This window comes from Chenopodium album, chromosome 27, assembly GCF_948465745.1.
Source record: "Chenopodium album chromosome 27, dcCheAlbu1.1, whole genome shotgun sequence".
Classification (NCBI taxonomy): domain Eukaryota; kingdom Viridiplantae; phylum Streptophyta; class Magnoliopsida; order Caryophyllales; family Amaranthaceae; genus Chenopodium; species Chenopodium album.
This window is the reverse complement of record NC_137860.1, coordinates 3,411,449-3,430,003: the sequence shown is the minus strand read 5'-3', so window position 1 is coordinate 3,430,003 and position 18,555 is coordinate 3,411,449. Positions and strand designations below refer to the sequence as shown.

The 18,555-nt window shown below is 35.0% G+C and overlaps 1 protein-coding gene and 1 pseudogene across 3 annotated transcripts; both read right to left on the bottom strand.

Annotated features, from left to right (window-relative positions):
* Positions 1–3,589: 3,589 nt before the first annotated feature.
* LOC145621427 (F-box protein CPR1-like) lies at positions 3,590–8,118 on the bottom strand (annotated as a pseudogene). The gene is made up of 2 exons (XR_014108416.1): positions 6,759–8,118; positions 3,590–4,248 (listed from the first exon to the last, which is right to left on the bottom strand). The product of XR_014108416.1 is annotated as an F-box protein CPR1-like (transcript).
* A 3,830-nt stretch (positions 8,119–11,948) lies between these two features.
* On the bottom strand, positions 11,949–17,950 carry LOC145621084 (F-box/kelch-repeat protein At3g23880-like). Of its 2 annotated transcripts, none has more exons than XM_081675820.1 (3): positions 16,699–17,950; positions 12,720–14,806; positions 11,949–12,629 (listed from the first exon to the last, which is right to left on the bottom strand). In XM_081675820.1, the coding sequence occupies exon 1, from the start codon at positions 17,879–17,881 to the stop codon at positions 16,766–16,768; it is 1,116 nt and encodes a 371-aa protein (XP_081531946.1). In that variant the 5' UTR covers positions 17,882–17,950; the 3' UTR covers positions 11,949–12,629; positions 12,720–14,806; positions 16,699–16,765. The 2 variants fall into 2 exon arrangements, with proteins under 2 accessions (XP_081531946.1, XP_081531947.1); XM_081675821.1 differs by having other exon boundaries at positions 12,720–12,948.
* Positions 17,951–18,555: the final 605 nt, after the last annotated feature.

Below are 18,555 nucleotides of genomic sequence, written 5' to 3'. Positions count from 1 at the left end.
TTAGTTAAGTAAAATTCATTTCAATTTGTAACTGACTATGAAACATGTCAAAATTAATGGCCTAATTAATAGGTGTAAAATTCTTTTTTTTTAAAAAAAAAAAAATACACTAAATTCTTTTTCTCTGTCTTTTTTTTTTTTTTTAAAGTACATTTAATTCTTGTTCTTTATTGCCTTAATTAAGAAAAAAAAATAACTTAAGCCATTAACAGTCCTTCATTATTTTGGTTAAGCATACAACATAGTAGTACATCACTACAGATCTACAACATACTAGAGTACCTAATGACCTAAATGTTTCTTTAACTATTTCACATTCTTTTGGATAAATAGATATAGTAACGTACAACATACTAAGGCCCTGTTCTTTTGAGATTCTGGACAGAGCAGAGCAAAGCAGATTTTAGCAGAGCAAGGCAGAGCAGGACCGTTCCTGACATTTTATGGACCCTAGGCAAAATCATAATCAAGGGCCCTTAGAAAAAAAAATCATTCTAAAATAATATAACATATACTTTGTATCTAGTACGGAGTACAAAATATACAATATACTGCATACTCCATGTACGTGTACTACAGAGTAAATAAGAACAATGTTTCATTGTAACTTTAATTATAGTATGATCTACCGCTGTACTACGTAGTATATTTTAAGAGTATCAACAACCCAAATATTCTTCAATTACAAAGATTTAAAATAAAGTTGTATACTTGATCATAAAGTTTGTTAATTTAAAAGTTAAAACTAGAGTATCTAAATTTAATCAGTAATCCCAATATTTATCCATGGATAAAAACAGAGAAAGGAGAGAGAGAAACTTTACCTGAATGTGAAAGAGAATAAACACAATTAGTGGACACAAATACACGCAAAAAAACTCGATGAGATGATTAAATCAATGATTTTGTTATTTTCATTCATAGTAGGATAATTAAAATGTACTCGATACTGTACTACATACGAGACTTACGAATATAATTGAAACTAATGAGTAATAGTTTTAAGGATATGTTACATGCTTATAACATTTTCATAATTTCATTTACAGTATCAAAATATTTGGGGAATTATAAGAGTGAAAGGCAAGAACCCATTAATTTACTTGGTGGGAAATGAAGTTTTTTACTTGTATTTAATGCTCAGGGAATTGGAAAACGGGAATTGCAACAATTTTATAGTGAAGCGAAGCGTATAAAGAATTAAAGGGTGTTGTCAATTTGTCATGCATTAGAGTTTTCCTTTTTTTTTTTAATTTTAAGAAAACTGGAGTAATATATTTTTTTGGGCCCCCCACTGGCCATGGGCCCTAGGCCACGGCACTCCCCGCCTACCCTCAGGGCTGGGGCTGAGAGCAGGACAGAGCAGAGCAGGGCAGAGCAGAGCAGATCGATTGAAGCAGCTATTTTTAAGTACTATTTTTAAGTAGAGCGGAGCAGAGCAGTAACTCGACCTGAACCGACAATGATCTGATCCCAACCTGTACCTGGACAATGGGGTGAAACTAGTGACCCGTGACCCGACCTGAACCTAACCATATGTTAAGTGACAACCAATTTGATCCAATACTTTTTGACCTGAACCCGAACCTGCTCCCAACCTGAGAGTAACCTTCAACCGATTTAATCCGACCCAACAACAATCTGAACCCGAACTAGTACCCGACCCAATTAGAACCTGAACCCGAGTCATGGAAGGTTTAATAATATTTATATGCCTTTTGTTCAACTTATATACTGGTACAAATCTGTAAACCCACAATCCGATTCAGCTTGTACACCTTTTGTTCTCTATAACTCATATATAGGTTTAATAAAATCTGATAAAGCTGATCAAATCATGGAAGGCGTAATTATATAGGTTCAACTTGAGCACATCGATATGTATTGGAATTGAACTTGAACCAAAACTCAACTCAACTCAACACTAACTCGAACCCGAATGCCCCATCTATTAACCCACTCAAACCTGACTCACACACAACCCGAACTTGAAATTGAATCCGATCTGAATTTTGCTCGAATTGAACCCGACATATATTTGAAAAGGTGAACTACCTAGAATAAACTCAACTGAAATTGATTCGACCCAAACTTGAAACTGATATGAGGCTATATTGACCCGACATATAACCATATCCTAATTTAATCCAAGATATGATTTGACCCAACCCAAATCCGACTTGAATACCCGAATCGACAACTCTACTATAATACATGAAATTGGAGCGATTTAGGAGGTGTCGGAAACTGGTATTAGAATTCACGGAACACTACAGGATGAATCCTGGGATCATATAATATTGTGTGGACCCATATATGACCATTATCCGGCGATGTAAAGGCCAAGGGCCCCCAAAACCTCAAAATTTCCTTAAAAAGCGTAGATTATAACCTTCAATTTTGTAATTTTTATTGACCTTTTTTTTGCCCTGAAATAAAAATTGCCGAGATGTTTACCATGATCACTAATACCCTCCAAGAGTCCAATTGGGTCGGTGGAACCATCCAATATTCCATTAAACAATCATTTTACCTGTTCACAACTTGAAGTGATTTCGTAAACTCAAGCCTATCACGGACGTTTATGACAACATATAATGATCATATGTGGTTTCAAACGGATTATAAGACCCCGAGATGTATCCCTTAGGGTCTCAAAGCTTTTCGCCACCGGGCCCCGAAACCTCAAAATTTCCTCAAAAAGCGTGGATTATAGCCTTCAATTTTGTAATTTTTTTGACCTTTTTCGCCCGAAAATAAAATTGCCGAGATGTTTACCATGGTCCCTAATATCCTTCGGGAGTCAAATTGGGTCGGCGGAACCATCTAATATACCCTTAAACGGTAATTTTACTAGTTCACAAGTTGTAGTGATTTCATAAACTCAAGCCTACCACGGACGTTTACGACAACATATAATGATCATATGTGGTTTTTAACGGAATTAAATGAACCTGAGATGTATCCCTTAGGGTCTCAAGGCTTTTCGCCACCGTGCCACGAAACCTCAAAATTTCCTCAAAAAGCGTGGATTATAACCTTCAATTTTGTAATTTTTTTACATTTTTTCGCCCGGAACTAAAATTGCCAAGATGTTTACCATGGTCCCTAATACCCTCCGGGAGTACAATTGGGTCGGTGGAACCATCCATTATGCCCTTAAACGGTCATTTTACTAGTTCCCAATTTGTAGCGATTTCGTAAACTCAAGCCTACCACGGACGTTTATGACAATATATAATGATCATATATGGTTTCAAACGACATTATATGACCCCGAGATGTATCCCTTAGGGTATCAAGGCTTTTCGTTACCGGGCCCCAAAACCTCAAAAAGCTTGGATTATAGCCTTCAATGTTGTAATTTTTTGACTTTTTCTCGCCAGAAAATAAAAATTGCCGACATGTTTATCACGATACCTAATTTTCAGAAGCTACTAGAATCACGGTGTCACATGAAACATCCAATTAAGAGAATCCAATCAAGCCTTCCAAAATCAAATCAATTGAAAATGACAAAGACGAAGTCAAGTAACAAAGTAAGCTGTTATAGACTGAATTCTACTGATTTAATTAAGCACAATTAATATTAATTTAAGGCTGAAAGCTTCAACATTTGATTGATTAAAGGTTGTATTACATAAGGATAGCCATCACTTGAGGTTATGAATCTCTTAGTAGCTTTAGGCTACAAATCTCTCTAGACTCTAGTAGCTTGAGGCTACAAGTCTCTCAAGATGTTCACTCAATTTCTGGATATACTACCTACTAAGTTTACTACCCTATATATACTCAAGACATCTAACACTAAAGATGGATACATGTGATTCCTTAGCTAAAATGGCAAAACCATAATTAGACATTGTTAAGGCTTTGTTGCTTGTTTTCCTTTTTTTTGCTCCTGTTGTCTCTTTCTCATTGGTTGCCTCTTCTTGACTGTTGAACCTCATATGGTGATCCATCACAATAGCCAAACCAAACCAAGCACAACCTAAGATCCACTTACAGTTTTTAATGCTTTTTATGGCCTAATACACCTTAGGAAACCAAGAGAAAGAAAAGAAAAAAACTAACTTAAAGTCTTAAACCAAGCACAGCCTAAGATCCACTTATAGTAGATAATGCTTTTAGGGCCTAATACACCTTAGGAAGCTAAAAAACGCCATAGCTCGAAAACTTTATCAAGCTGCTGCAGTGACAGCCTCTTCAGAAATGATTCCATTATAGTAAATCTGCATTTTACTTAACCTGTAAATTAAGCATGAAAAAAAAATGTATCAGTGATTCAGTATCCTTGAACTTGCACAAATCACTAAAGTAGCAAACCAAGAACAAAGTGGAACTAGCTCCTTTTTTTTTCCCGTTTCCGGGAGGGTGAGGAAGACACAGGACTTCCAAGTCATCTAACAGGTCAAAGTGGTTAGTGCCAATTACCATGGGGATGAGAACAACAAGAGCTATAGGGCCAACTGCAAAACTCTATCATGCTCAAAAGGTTGGAAAACATAAGAACGAAAACCCCTCCAAAGTTCTACATGAAATCCATAATTGACATAGTAGGATCTTTCACTCACGGTTAAACCCTTCACATAACAAGGTCAGAACTACAGTGAGCTAATGGAGAAGGATCTAATTCAAAGGTTTTTAGCATTGAACCATCGCAAGATTTATGCTTTATAAGCCTTTATGTACTCAATAGTGCCACACATAATCATTTCACAACTAAAAAAAGAATAAAAAAGTAAAGAAAAGTTCTTATCTAGGTTTCAGAAATCAACCCAGATCATTTTCCATTTTAACTTATTTTAATAGTCTTCCAATTAAATTACTAATTCTAAGGCATAGTTTCTTCCAATGGCTTAATCATTCACACAACTTACTTGAAAAACAAACATATATGTCATCACAAGCCTCTTTCCCATAGCTTCCTAAAATGAACAGAATTCATTCCCTTGGAAACAATTAAAAAAAAGGATACCAATTGTCATTAAATACCATAAAAGTATAAAACTTTCTACGCTCAGTAGTGCGAGAGAAATTTCGAGTTTATCTCCCAGATTAACTCGGAAGGTCTCGTACTACAACACGATACCATTACGGTAAGAGGACCAAACAAATCAACAACAAATGCATCAGACATTGATATTCTCTCAGCTTCGTATTGCTTCCACTTGCTTGACAAGTTGACATTGCCTGTTACCAGAGTTATGTGATAAGAGTAGATACTCACCCTCTAAGAGTAAAACTAAAACCCTCTTCGTACAAGGCCTACAAGGTTAAATACCATGTAGATCTATAACCCTCAGGCATATATTGGTTAGTTCAACAGATAGACAAAACTACCCATATTGAACAGATGGTCTTACAAATTCAACTGAGCAGAATAGTCAAGGAACCTCCATGACTTTTTTACAGAAGGTGAAAACAGCAACAAAATTATGAGGTTTTTTAGTTAACTCTTGTATGACTGTATCGGCTTGTAATAGAGAATGACCCTGACAACTTTGAAAGTCATTTGACAAAGCATCATAATCAAACCAAAACTCGTATCATATATAACAAAAACAGACCTAAAGCCCATTATCATTCTTAAAATCCCAAACCCATTGGAAGTTTCAAACTCAAAGAAATCCGTGACTTTTTACGGAAGGTGAAAACAGCAACAAAATTATGAGGTTTTTTACTTAACTCTTGTATGACTGTATCGGCTTGTAATAGAGAAGGACCCTGACAACTTTGAAAGTCATTTGACAAAGCATCATAATCAAACCAAAAATCGTATCATATAAAACAAAAACAGACCTACAGCCCATTATCATTCTTAAAATCCCAAACCAATTGGAAGTTTCAAACTCAAAGTCAAAAAGGAGAGAAATGAGGTAAGTTGCCGACCTAGGTATTTCAAGAATGGCTCCCTTAAAAGAAAGTACCTCTAGTTGAAGACATCTTTATTTACATAATTAGTTTACTTTTTCAGTACTCCCTAACAGCTGAAACTACATAGGAAAAACAATTTCATAGGCAGTATTACCTCCAATGTTCAATCAAAAGATCACTTGCGACTTAGATTTGGCATTTAGTAGTTGACATATGTTGTAAGACTTCATATTTTCTTAATCTTATCTCCCCCACCAAATAATTCCTGCTGGGTTTTAAATTTTGAGCTCAAGGTCTTAAGAAACATCTCTTATCACTATGAAATTCTAAGAGATGACACATGACACTATGAAATCTAAAAACTTGTTGAAGGATGAGAAACGAACTAGAGAAGAATAAACTAACAGAAAGAGTTATACCAAAGTTGCATGTTATGCTCACTAACAAGCAAACTTAAACAATATTGAATACAATGATTTCAAAGATGCTCTTATGTCTAGTTTCACATGTATTATCTTCTCAAAATATATGTTAGCCAGCCAGAAAACAAATTCAGCTGAAAACGATAAGGAAATCATATGTCACATGTAAATTTTCCATTTAAAATTTAAATTCTAAACAGCCTGCCATTATAACCACTAAAGTGATTTAACTATAGTTTCCAATCGCTTAAATTTATCTGTAGATGGCTTATTTGCATCAGATATGATGTCTTACGTGAGCAATTAGAAAAATACAAAACATTAAAAGACCATTACTAAATCAGAATTTCAGTACCATGAGCAATTGCGCAGACAATTAAAACAAAATAACCAGGAAATGCAACTCCAAGTTGATCAATCAAAGACCTAAGAAATAACAAACTACTAAATACAAAGTACCTTTCAAAAGCCCTTAGAAGTCACTCAACGGTCTCCAGCCTCTTCATGCTTCACATAACCAAATTTGGTGGTTGATTTTCACCCACCTTGAGTAGAGCTAAACTCTCTACATAGGACTCCACATGCCAACCAGATTCAGGGCAAGGAGGCACATATTTCACAACTTCGACATCCTCCACAACAGGCGAAACTACAACATTACCTTCCCCAACCACTAGCATCAGCCCTTTCATACTAAAACCAACTATACGTTGCTCAGGTACACGTACAACTACATCAAGGTCTACTGAGAAGAACTTCATCCACGACTTATCCACACCACCATCTTCTTTCATAACCCAAATGTGGTACCGCTTCTTATCCCACTCATGGAGTAATGCAAGTGAGTCAAGAAAAATTGTTAACTCGGGTAAACAGTCCATACCAAATCATGCTTCATCGGGACATGCTATCCCTGCAAACAACTCTTTGCTCAAATCAAAGGATACAATCTTCAATCGTCTTTCCCTTATAACCGATGTCAACCGATACACAAAACCACCCACATTACACGAACGAGAGTACATTTCAAACACAGCATTAAAATCAAGTCTCCTCCACTTTTTTCTACCAAGGGAGAGCACAGAAACTGAACTTACAAACTCACTGTCAAGCAATCCAAGGTTATCCACATACAAAATGATCCTTACAACTTTAAACTCATTCGAAACCACATCAAACCCAAACCCGAAACACATATCATGAACCACTACAGGATTCCATTCAGCTCTCTTTCTTTTACCCAATTTCATGGGTGGTTGCAATTCAAACTTAGGAAGTGTAATATATTTTCTAATTGAAGGGTTCCACAAAATTAGAATTTTGAATTTTTCACCCCACAAGCAGATCACACCATTAACACAACCTATAATTGAGAAATAACTAAACCAACACTAAAATGGAAAATCTAGGGTTTTAATTTCTGGAAACATTTTATCATCAGAATGTAAGCTATAATTTTCCATCCTACAATCTTGACAATATTTCCTGAACAACACATCATAATTTCCAGATTCCTTGTTATGCTGCAAATGTGAAAGCATGAATTTGAATTTGCCAATTCGAGAATACCAAAATTTAGAAACAGACCTGAATCGAACCAGAGATTTTACAGGCAATTTGATGATGATTTGGAAAAGAATTTCAGTCGGCAAATACTCGTAGTTATCCATTTTTACGCCAATTGATGTTGAAATTTTTCTGGAATTTTTTTTTTTTTTTTAGGGTTCTTAATTTGGGTAGAAGAAAGAGGGGAAATGACAACTCCTACTTAAAAAAAAGTGCTGTTCTTGCATGGTACAACTTCTGACGACGATTCGATAACGTTCAACGCAAGTCAAACTGTTACAATGACTATCCAGCTTCCACTTCATATTCATCAATGCATGTACAGAGTTGTACACATATTTTACAATAAAATATTATAGCGATCGTTTCGAACTTGCCCTAATTTCTCTTGGTGATAAATTAACAACTACGGAGTACATCACCATTAGCTGTAGAGCCCATATATTAATGAAAACGTTGTTAATTTTCTTTAGATAATATAACGTGATACGAGTAAATATTTTTTGTTTATCAATGAAAAAAACGAATATTTTCTCAATCGTTTCCACTCAAATAAATTCTAGGAAAATCACATTTGCTATCAGAGAAAGGACCCTAATTCACATTTACTACCCCTTTAATTTTTTATTTTATACTGCTACCACCTAAATCAGAGTATTTTAAAAATCACTACCACTTAACGGAATCCGTTAAGATTTCTGTTAAGTTTATAAAAAAATATTAAAAACATAAATTAAAAAAAAAAATTAAAAATTAAAAACCACCTTCCCCCCCCCTCCCCTGCCACCCCTTCCCTCCCTCCCTGCCGGCGACCGGCGAACCCACCACCTCCTTTTCCCCCACCCCTACCCAGCCAACGCGAACCGGGGAACCCACCCTCCTCCTTTTCCCCCACCCCTACGTAGCCACCCGTACTTGCTGCCCCGACCCCCACCCGAACCAAATCCACCCCTTCCCCCTTCCTCCCACCGGAATCCGCCCCCCAGCCCCGTTCCCCCCACCGAAATCGACCCCCTCCCCTTCCCTTACCGTTTTCGACCTTCCTTAACTCAAAACCACTCGTCCACCACCCCAAAACCACCCAAATTGAATTTAGGGTTTCGTTTCCGGCTCGATTCAGGTTGGGATGGGGGAAATCGATTGTTTTCGGCTTGATTTAGGTTGGGGAAAGGGGAAATCGGCCGTTTCCGGCTCGATTCTGGTTGGGGTGATGTCGGGGCTGGTGTTTAAGGGTTGGGGGTGGCTGTTTTGGCTGTTTTGGGTGGGGGAAGGGTGGTGTCGAGCTGGTGTTTAAGGGTGGGGGTGGGGGCAGCGAGGAAGGGATAAGGGAAGGTGGTGGGGCTGTCACCGGCGCCGACAGGGGGTAGGGAGGTTGCTGGGTTTAAAAAAAATCATGGTGGTCGAAGGTGGCAAACGGGGAGGTAGTGAGGGTGTCCGGGGAGGGAGGGTGGCAGTGAGGTTGGTTGATGTCACTAACGGAAAGTGTTAAGTGGTAGCAAAATTAAAATTATGTGATTTTGTGTGGTAGTAATATAAAATAAAAAATTAAAGGGGTAGCAAATGTGAATCAGGGTCCTTTCCCTGGTAGCAAATGTGAAATTTTCCTAATTTCTACTCCCTTTGTTTTTTAAAGTGCATTGCTTTAACTAATTGGATTACTTCGGAGGGAAGTTTGGAAGAGTGAGTCGAATAGATTAAAATATTGGACAAGTCGAGTTTATAGGAGAGAGGTAAAGAACAAAATAATAAAATAATAGTAAATCATTACAAAAAAAAAATGATAGTCAATAGTATTGTAATTATTATGAAACGGATGTAAAAGAAAATACTACAAGAAGATTACTACAACACTATGAGTACATCCTTTTCAAAATAGTTCACTATCCAGTATCCACTTAATTTTACCTTTTTAATTAACATTCGTATTGTTTCAAAACTAGGTTAAAACCCCCAATGCACAGTTTATATAAAATTTATTATTATAATTTGTACATTTTGAAAATATGGATAAATATGAATAAGAATTAAGCATTGTGTACAAAAAGATTTGGAATTTTAAAATTTTAGGTTTTCATCATTATGTTATAAACTTATAATACATGTTCAACGTCTCATAATACATATTTCAATATAGGAGTCCATTTATTAGTGTGCTATTTACAATTGTTTCATTTTTTTAGGATGAATTGATAGGTTGTAGTTGTGATGTTGAATCTTCTAACATTTTGTTTTAGTAATAGTTAATAGATATAATTCGACTATTTACCCATTACATAGTAACATATTTGATTATGTAGTACTCCTTCCAATCCTATTTATTCTTCTCATTTTAAAATGAGTAAAAAGTGAATTCTATTTAGTGTACTGTGAAACAATTAAGACATTGTAATAGAGTTTATAATCTTTACATTATTGGGGCTGCTAATAGCTAGCCATGTATGGGGAGTTATTTCGATTTAATCATATGTCACAAATTTAGTTGTTGGTAACATTCACATGTAAACAAATATTTTAAGAGCTATAAATATCCATACACTACTTTTAATCGACTTTTTGAAAGGTAGGGAAATAGTCCCAATTTCCAAAACAAACAGAACATGAAAAATATTTTTAATCATTCATGGAGTAATTAAAGATTGAAATAATCATTCAATTTGTGAAAAATTGTTTTTAAAATGATGTGAAAAGTAAAATAAAAATATTATACACTTACCATCATATTTATCTATTTCCAATGCAACTAATACCATTTACCAAGTTCTTAGAAAGAGTAAAAAACATTATTCCATCCGTCCCCAAAACTTCGACCCTTATGAGCAATTTTCATGGGTATAAAGAAAGTACAAGAATTAGTAAAAGTACATTGGAAAGTGAAATTTACATGACGGTTGCAAAAAAATAGAAAGAGAAACTATTATAAGTACAAGGAAAGCAATTTTACATGGAAAAGCTAATTTTACACAATTTTGAAAACTGTAGAGTATTTTTAATGCAAATGGGATGATCATTTTGGGGTTAGAATTTGGCCTAAAGGGTCAAGTTTTGGGGGACAGAGGGAGTATTATTTACCAAAATATTTACATAATCCAAAGTAACTATTCTCATTTTCAAAATATATACTTATTCCCAAAACATACATTTTCATTTACCAAATATTTACCTAGGCAAATTTTAAGATGCACCATGGTTCACCACGCTTATACTTTTGAACAATTAGTAAAAAAAATCTGAACAATTGCAAATTTTGAACATGTAGTAAAAACATCTGAACATCGCAAATTTTGAACATTTAGTTAAAAAATCTGAACAATTGCAATGCATCATGCTTATACTTTAGAACATTTAGTAAAAGAAATCTGAACAATCAAGAATTTTGAACACTTAGTTAAAAAATCTGAACATCACAAATTTTGAACATTTAGTAAAAAAAATCTGAACAATCGCAATGCACCACACCTATAATTTTGAACTTTTAGTAAAAAAATATAAACAATAACAAATTTTGAACATTTAGTAAAAAAAAAAGAACAATCACAAATTTTGAATTATTAAGAGTCAGACAAATTTTGAACTGACTCGTAATAATTCAATAGTTTTGTAATATAAATTGAACATTTAATGTATACAAAATGAACATCTCTTGATAAAATATGAACATAAAAATTGCATGTTATGTTCAATTTTTGTGACGTGTTTATATTCTTTTTACTAAATGTTCATTTTTTGTAATATGTTCAATTTTTTTTACTAAATGTTCAAAAATACAGTCGTGGTGCACCTATTTCTAGGTGCACCATGGTGCACCTATTTCTAATTGGGAAGTAAAAAAATAATAATAATTAGATTAACATACTTCCTCCGTTTTTTTTATACTTGCAATACTTTCCCAAAATAGAAATATCACAATACTTGCAACACACTAAAATTAGAAAGTTGTTTTATCAAAATTTGTACTATTTCCCTTATTTTAATCACATGGCCCACTAAATTATACTCCTAACTATCTCTCACCCTCATTTTAATTGTATTAAATCACATGATCTTCACTTTTCTTAAATACCGTGAAAAAGTGTGTGTTGCATGTATAAAAAAACGGAGGAAGTATTAGTCCAAAACAATCAAAATTATGGGTTGGCAAATGTGAAAGTCTATTTTAAAACAAGGAATTACAAATATGAATAATTGTACAGTGAAGGGTATGTGATGATGCAGATTATACACGCACTGAACAAATTACTGGCATTCTGAATTTCTGATGATATCGAAATTATGAGCCCATGGCCTGCTACCAGACCTAAGGTGGCTACGGCCTACGGGGCAGCTGAGTCAAGGCCGATAAACTGTTTTTTATCAGATCAGATTACTCACCAAACACTGGCACAACAAGGGAGGGTAGATTGATTTTCTTCCAATGGTATAGACTTTGTACCATTGATGGCCTTGGTGTCACTGCCAGGGTGGGAATACAAATGTTTATGATCATGTGCCGGTATGTATTAAGCATGATGTTCTTCGTACATATTATGACACCACTTGGTTGGCTGGAAAGAACCCACATATATTGAACGTCTTTGTTCTACTAAATGAAGGAGAAGAGTGACCTACAATTCCAGCTGTGGATAATGAAAGAGTGCCGTGCAATCAAATACTAGATATGAACAATGCAGCAGATCCATCTCCAGATTTGAGATTATTTCTAGTTGTAAAACTAATTATGAACATCTGAAAGCTTCAACCCTCACTGCCAGATTCAGCTCTCCTTCACTGCCAGAAGAAAGAAATGGAGATGAAATATAGCACTTATTCCAAAATCTTAAATATTTACACCAAAAGAGGATCAGACCAACATCTTACTTTAAGAAATGGAGATGAAACTATCGGAAGCTTGCAGTCAACTTTATAAACCAAACGAAGCTCACCTAGCTGATCTATTATAGTTCAGAAAACCAGAATATAAGAACCGAGAACCAGCTTACAACCAAGAAAGTCACAGTTCTGAATTGTCAACTCTCAAACAGCTGTAGTAGCTCCCTTTCCTCACCTGGCACCCTTTACTCAAGGTCATATAATTTGCTTTCCTCACCTGCAAATTTATCAGAGATAAAAAAGTATATTCTGACATGTATTATATATAACCATATCCTAAAGCTGAAAAGAGCACCAAACTATTGAGCTACGAAAAAGCTAGTGGAATGCACCCCTTGAGCCGAAAGGATGCACGCAAGCCTAATCCCTTCACTGGTTCACAGGGTTCAGTACCAAGGCTTTCAAAAAATATGAGAATGAAAGAACCCAACCTCAGATCTCAGTATTCAGAAATCTCACCAAAATTTGTCCTAGCAAGTATCAAGAGTAGCAACTCAAAGTGAACAAGCAGTTTATTCAGTTAAACCAATATATAGGGTCAGCACTTTCACCAAGTAAATAGACAACCATCAAACTTACAATCTCAAGTAATTGCTCATTCAACAAACACTTAAAATCTTGAATATACCACTCCAAGGCAAACTGATACATCTAGATTTTTAAGTAAATAGATCACAGTGTCACATGAAACATCCAATTAGGGGAATCTAATCAAGCCTACCAGAATCAAATCAATTGAAATGCCGAAGAGGAAGTCAAGTGACAAAGTAAGTATGAGTTTCAAAAAATTTCCATCTAAAGCTTGATTTTCAGACACAACTAATTAAGTACTTCTTTACTACTGCCGTACTACGTATAATTTTTATCCGGTTGACTGGTATATTCAGACACTAATACATCTAGTTTTTCAAGTAAATAGATCACGGTGTCACATGAAACATCCAAACAAGAGAATCTAATGAAGCCTACCAAATCAATTGAAAATGACGAAGAGGAAGTCAATAACAAAGTAAGTATGATTTTCATTCCGTCTAAAGCTTGATTTTCAGACACTACTAATTAAGTAATTCTTTACTATGATTTTTATAATTTTATCATTCGGACAGTATAGTTGCAAAAATGATACTTTCAAGTAAAGTCAGTCTCCATAGATTATATTCAGGGGTAGGACAACTGAACAAGTAATATGCTGCTCACAACCCACAATTCATGAGTTTTTTTTTTTTTTTTTTTTTTTTGGACAAAGTAACTGAACACAGCCTAATGATGTCTGATGTGAACTACGAGTAAATTGTAACCCTAGGAAAAACCAATAATACAATTACAACCATGAAAAAGACGATCAAAACAGAACTACCAGTATATGCAATTTCGATAAGATCAGTTAGATACTTGTGAAATTGTAAGCTTAATACATAGTAACAAAGTAACTTACAAACCCATAGCCGCTCTCTGACAAGGTTTAATCTGTGCGATTCTACATGTCATGCCAAAAAATAAAAAGTTCAATAGGCATGTGTTTCACAATTTTTGTGTACCTTCCAAAATAGAAGAAACTAATAAATCACCATCCCTACCAAGACCATTAGAAAGTACTTTCCAACTAAACCAACTATAAGCTGCCCCAATAAACTCTCCTTATTAAGGTCTATGAAGAATAGCTTCATCCAAGACTTAGCCATACCATCCTCTTTCATAACCCAAGGTATAGCCCCAGTCTCTCTCATAGAATAGTGCAAGAGATACGCAAAAAAATGTTAACTTGGCCGTTGAGGATCAGAAAATAGATTTATCACCTTCAGGACAAGCTAACTCCGTAAGCAACTCAATAATCAAATCAAAGAACACATTGTCCTTAAATTTTCTCAACTGATACACAAAATTACCCACATAACACAAATGAGTACAGTGTATACCGGAGATAACGGGGCAAAATAATCAAGGGTCCTCCATGACTTATTATGGAGGGAGAGCCGGAGAACACATTAACCACAGTTTTAGAAGGAAAACCAGTATGTTCATGCCAAAAGATCCTCACAATCTTAATGTGCTTCGACAAAGAATCGTAAACAAACCTGAAACACATAGTATTCAAACAATCAGAGACCATATCACTGGCCTGGCCAATCTCATTCTTTTGACAAATTGTTCATTTTAGGAAGTTTGAGGCATTTTCAAATGGCAAGGTTCCAAAACATTAGGGCGTAAAGTCTCTTATCCAACAGACAGTTTAATTTATTAACAGAGCCTTTATTTGTGAAATAATCAGATTAACTCTTAAATGGGAAATCAAAAGTATCAATTTCATGGAATTCTTGATTGTCAGGATGTTAGCTGTAAATTTCCTTGCTGGAATTAGATTTCCTAAAAAGCACATTATGGTTTCCAGCAACTTGATAATGATTGTGATGAAGGTGTGAAATTATGAAATCGGAATCATTTATTAGAGAGCACCAAAATTTGAAAACACACCTGAATCGACGTAGAGATTTTACAGGTAATCTCAATAGTAATTGGTACACCAGCTCATCAAGGAAAACTTGTAATGAGCACTAAAACAGTGTAACCATATTTGCCAGTACAAGATTGGGTTTGTTACCTAGTATTGTCAAGTTAGACCAAATGCACCCCTTTCCTAGTGGGGATTTTTAATTCATGAGATGGGGGGTAAAGTAAAAATATACAGTAACTATGCACCAAACTACCAAACTAGGAAGAAATCAAGCAGAAATGTGAATAGCATCTCCTAGGAAGTCAAGACTTTTTTCCAAGAGGGGATAGGAGGGAACACTAATCTAGCCCTCTACCGGGTAGTTGTCAGCGCCAAGACTGCCAACTGCAAAGGGATTGAGACTTGAGAGTAACAAGGACATACAAGATCTTTTGATTAAACTTCCATAAAAATGGGCCAGCTACTTTTGCAAGTCTGCAAACCTATCGAGAATGATCCTAATACACTAACTCAACGAATATATACACTGAATAATGTCACAAAGAATCAAAAATGAATTGAGAAACTTGTAGCAGGACGGAAGACAAATTTTGAACAATCAATCAATCAATCAAAGCCTTAATCCCATAAGTGGGGTCGGCTAACATGAACCAAATTTGATTATTCCGTATAGTCAAATTTAGAAAGAGAAAAAAAAAAAAGCTAAACCAAGTATTGTATGACATGCATTTGCTCATTCAAATATTATTACAAGAATCTTGGGTTATGTGATTCAAAAATGCTCTTATACGAGTAATACCATATTTCCCTATGTATGTGTGTGTAATCTAATTAATATCCACATTTCTGGACATCTAGTTTCACTTATAGTGTATGGCATGAACTTTTCATGGAGATGATCTTGGTTAGTAAGGCCTGTAAGAATCAAATCAAGTGATGAGCATGATTAGTAAGATCTGAAAGAATAAAATCAGATGGCATCAAACTTGTCTTTTCCAATAGCTTGCCAATAAAGCTGCTACAATATCTTTCATTATAGTTCTTCATAAAGCTTAATTTTACATTGAGGCAGATACACTATGTAACGTTGTTCCAAGTAAAATGAGTTTGAAAAATTTGTAGAACAAGTTACGTGTGTTCAATTGTTAAAGATGTTCTCCCAACAAACATAGTTAGCTTATTTTGGAAAGCTCAATTCATGATTTTAATTGATATTTGGACAACGACTAAGGTACATGAGTTGGAAAGACAATTACTATAATCAGTAGTTCAGTGATATGAGATGATGTCCCAGGAAATGCAACTTTAAATAATAGTAGTCATAATTTTTGTCCTGTTAGCGCCCTTAGCGGTAATGTTGGTGTAACCCTAAAATGCCTATAAGCTAGGAGTAGTTGGTGTGTTCTTGCGTCGTGTTAAGCCATTGCCCAAAAAGTAAAAGAATAAAAGAAATAAAATGCAAGTTTGATAAGATTAACCAACAACAAACTTATATATTAGCAGCCAGTAACTTACAAATCAATCGATGCTCTGCAAAATTCTTCATGGTTGTCACCTGTATTCCATTGCCAAGGCTTGTTGTTTAAAAGGGTCGACTATCATGCTCGTTGAATAGGACTAAACTCTCTTTGTACAACTCCACATGCCAAGCAGATTCAGGTTCAGGAGTCACATATTTCACAACTTTAACATCCTCCGTAACAGGTGAAACTAACAAACTACCTTCCCCAACCACTAGCATCAGCCCTTTCATACTAAACCCAACTATACGTTGCCCCGGTACACCTCCATCAAGGTCTACTGAGAATAGCTTCATCCACGACTTATCCACACCATTTTCTTTCATAACCCAAATATGATATCTCTTGTAATCCCACTCATGGAGTAGTGCAAGAGAGTCACGAAAAATCGTTAACTCAGTTTTACACCGAATAACAGACTTAACATCTTCAGGACACGCTAATTCCGTAAACTTCTCAACACTCAAATCAAAGGACACAATCTTGAACCCATAGTTATCAATTTGTGTCAACCGATACACAAAACCACCCACATTACACGAACGAGAGTACAAACACAAAGGAGCATCATATTCAACCCTCCTCCACAATTTTCTTCTAAGGGAGAAAGCAACAACTAAAGTTCTCAAAGCAATAGTATTGTCATCTAACATCACATTATAGAATATAATCCTTACTACTTTGTAGTCATTCGATGACATATCATACCCAAACCCGAAACACATATCACGAACAACGGACCGAGGAAATCCGATTCTTTCACCCCTTTTAAACACAGGAAGAGTATAGCATTTTCTAATTGAAGGGTTCCATAACATCAGGGTATTGGGTGTTTCATCCCACAAACAAATTAAACCATTAACACAACCAACAATCAAGAAATAATCAGAAGAACTCTTAAAAGGGAAATGAAGGGTTTCAATTTTCTGAAATTCCCCATCATCAGTATGTATGCTATAAACTTCCTCCTTTAAATCCAATAAATATTTCCTAAAAAGCACATCATAGTTTTCATCAATTTGATTATGATGAAGTTGTGAAAGAATGAAATTGGAAGAGCTGATTAAAGAACACCATGATTTACAAACACACCTGAATCGAAGTAGAGATTTTACTGGCAATCTGATGATTATTTGGTGCAACAGCTCTTCTGGTAAATTGATGATCAGCTTCTGCATTTTGTAGCTCAGAAATTGCAAGGTTATCAGATATTTTAGGATTTTTTTTCTTTGTTTAGTGAATAGAAGGGGATATGAAATTGGAGGTTGAAAAAAAAAAAACAGAAAATAACAATATTGACAATATTGATCATTCTTACAATATGTCAATTGGGTACATGGATTAGGTTCGAATAGATCGGGTCAGATATTATACAAGTCGAAATCTGGTTTTTTTTTATTAGGTCAAATCGAGTCGGTTTTTTACCCTTTTACTTACAAATAAAAATGTCAATAGGATGAAGTCACCAAGTCGTATATAGGATATGGAGAGTAAGAGAGTATTTGACACTATTTAATATTCATACTGATTTATACTAAAGTATTTTAAAAAGTGGTCGTGTTTGGTGAATAATTGAAAATTAAAAGGTTGCGCATATAGTATTTGCTGATTTTGACTAGCTGTTTGTATTAACAGATTTGACTAATTGATTTCATAAGTCTTTGGTAAATATCTTGTAGCTTATCAAACACCCTAAAAAATTAATTTTTTTGAATAAGCTCGCCACCAAACATCTCAATTAGCTTATCGTTATGAATATGCCAACATTATGTGTGAAGGGACCCTTACGCCTTTATTCATATTAACAAGCCAGCCCAGCTAATCTTTATGATTTACAAAATTCGACAATCTG

What these genes read in the sequence shown, in the direction of transcription:
- LOC145621084 (XM_081675820.1), bottom strand. Translation starts at nt 17,881, where the DNA reads ATGCAGAAGCTGATCATCAATTTACCAGAAGAGCTGTTGCACCAAATA.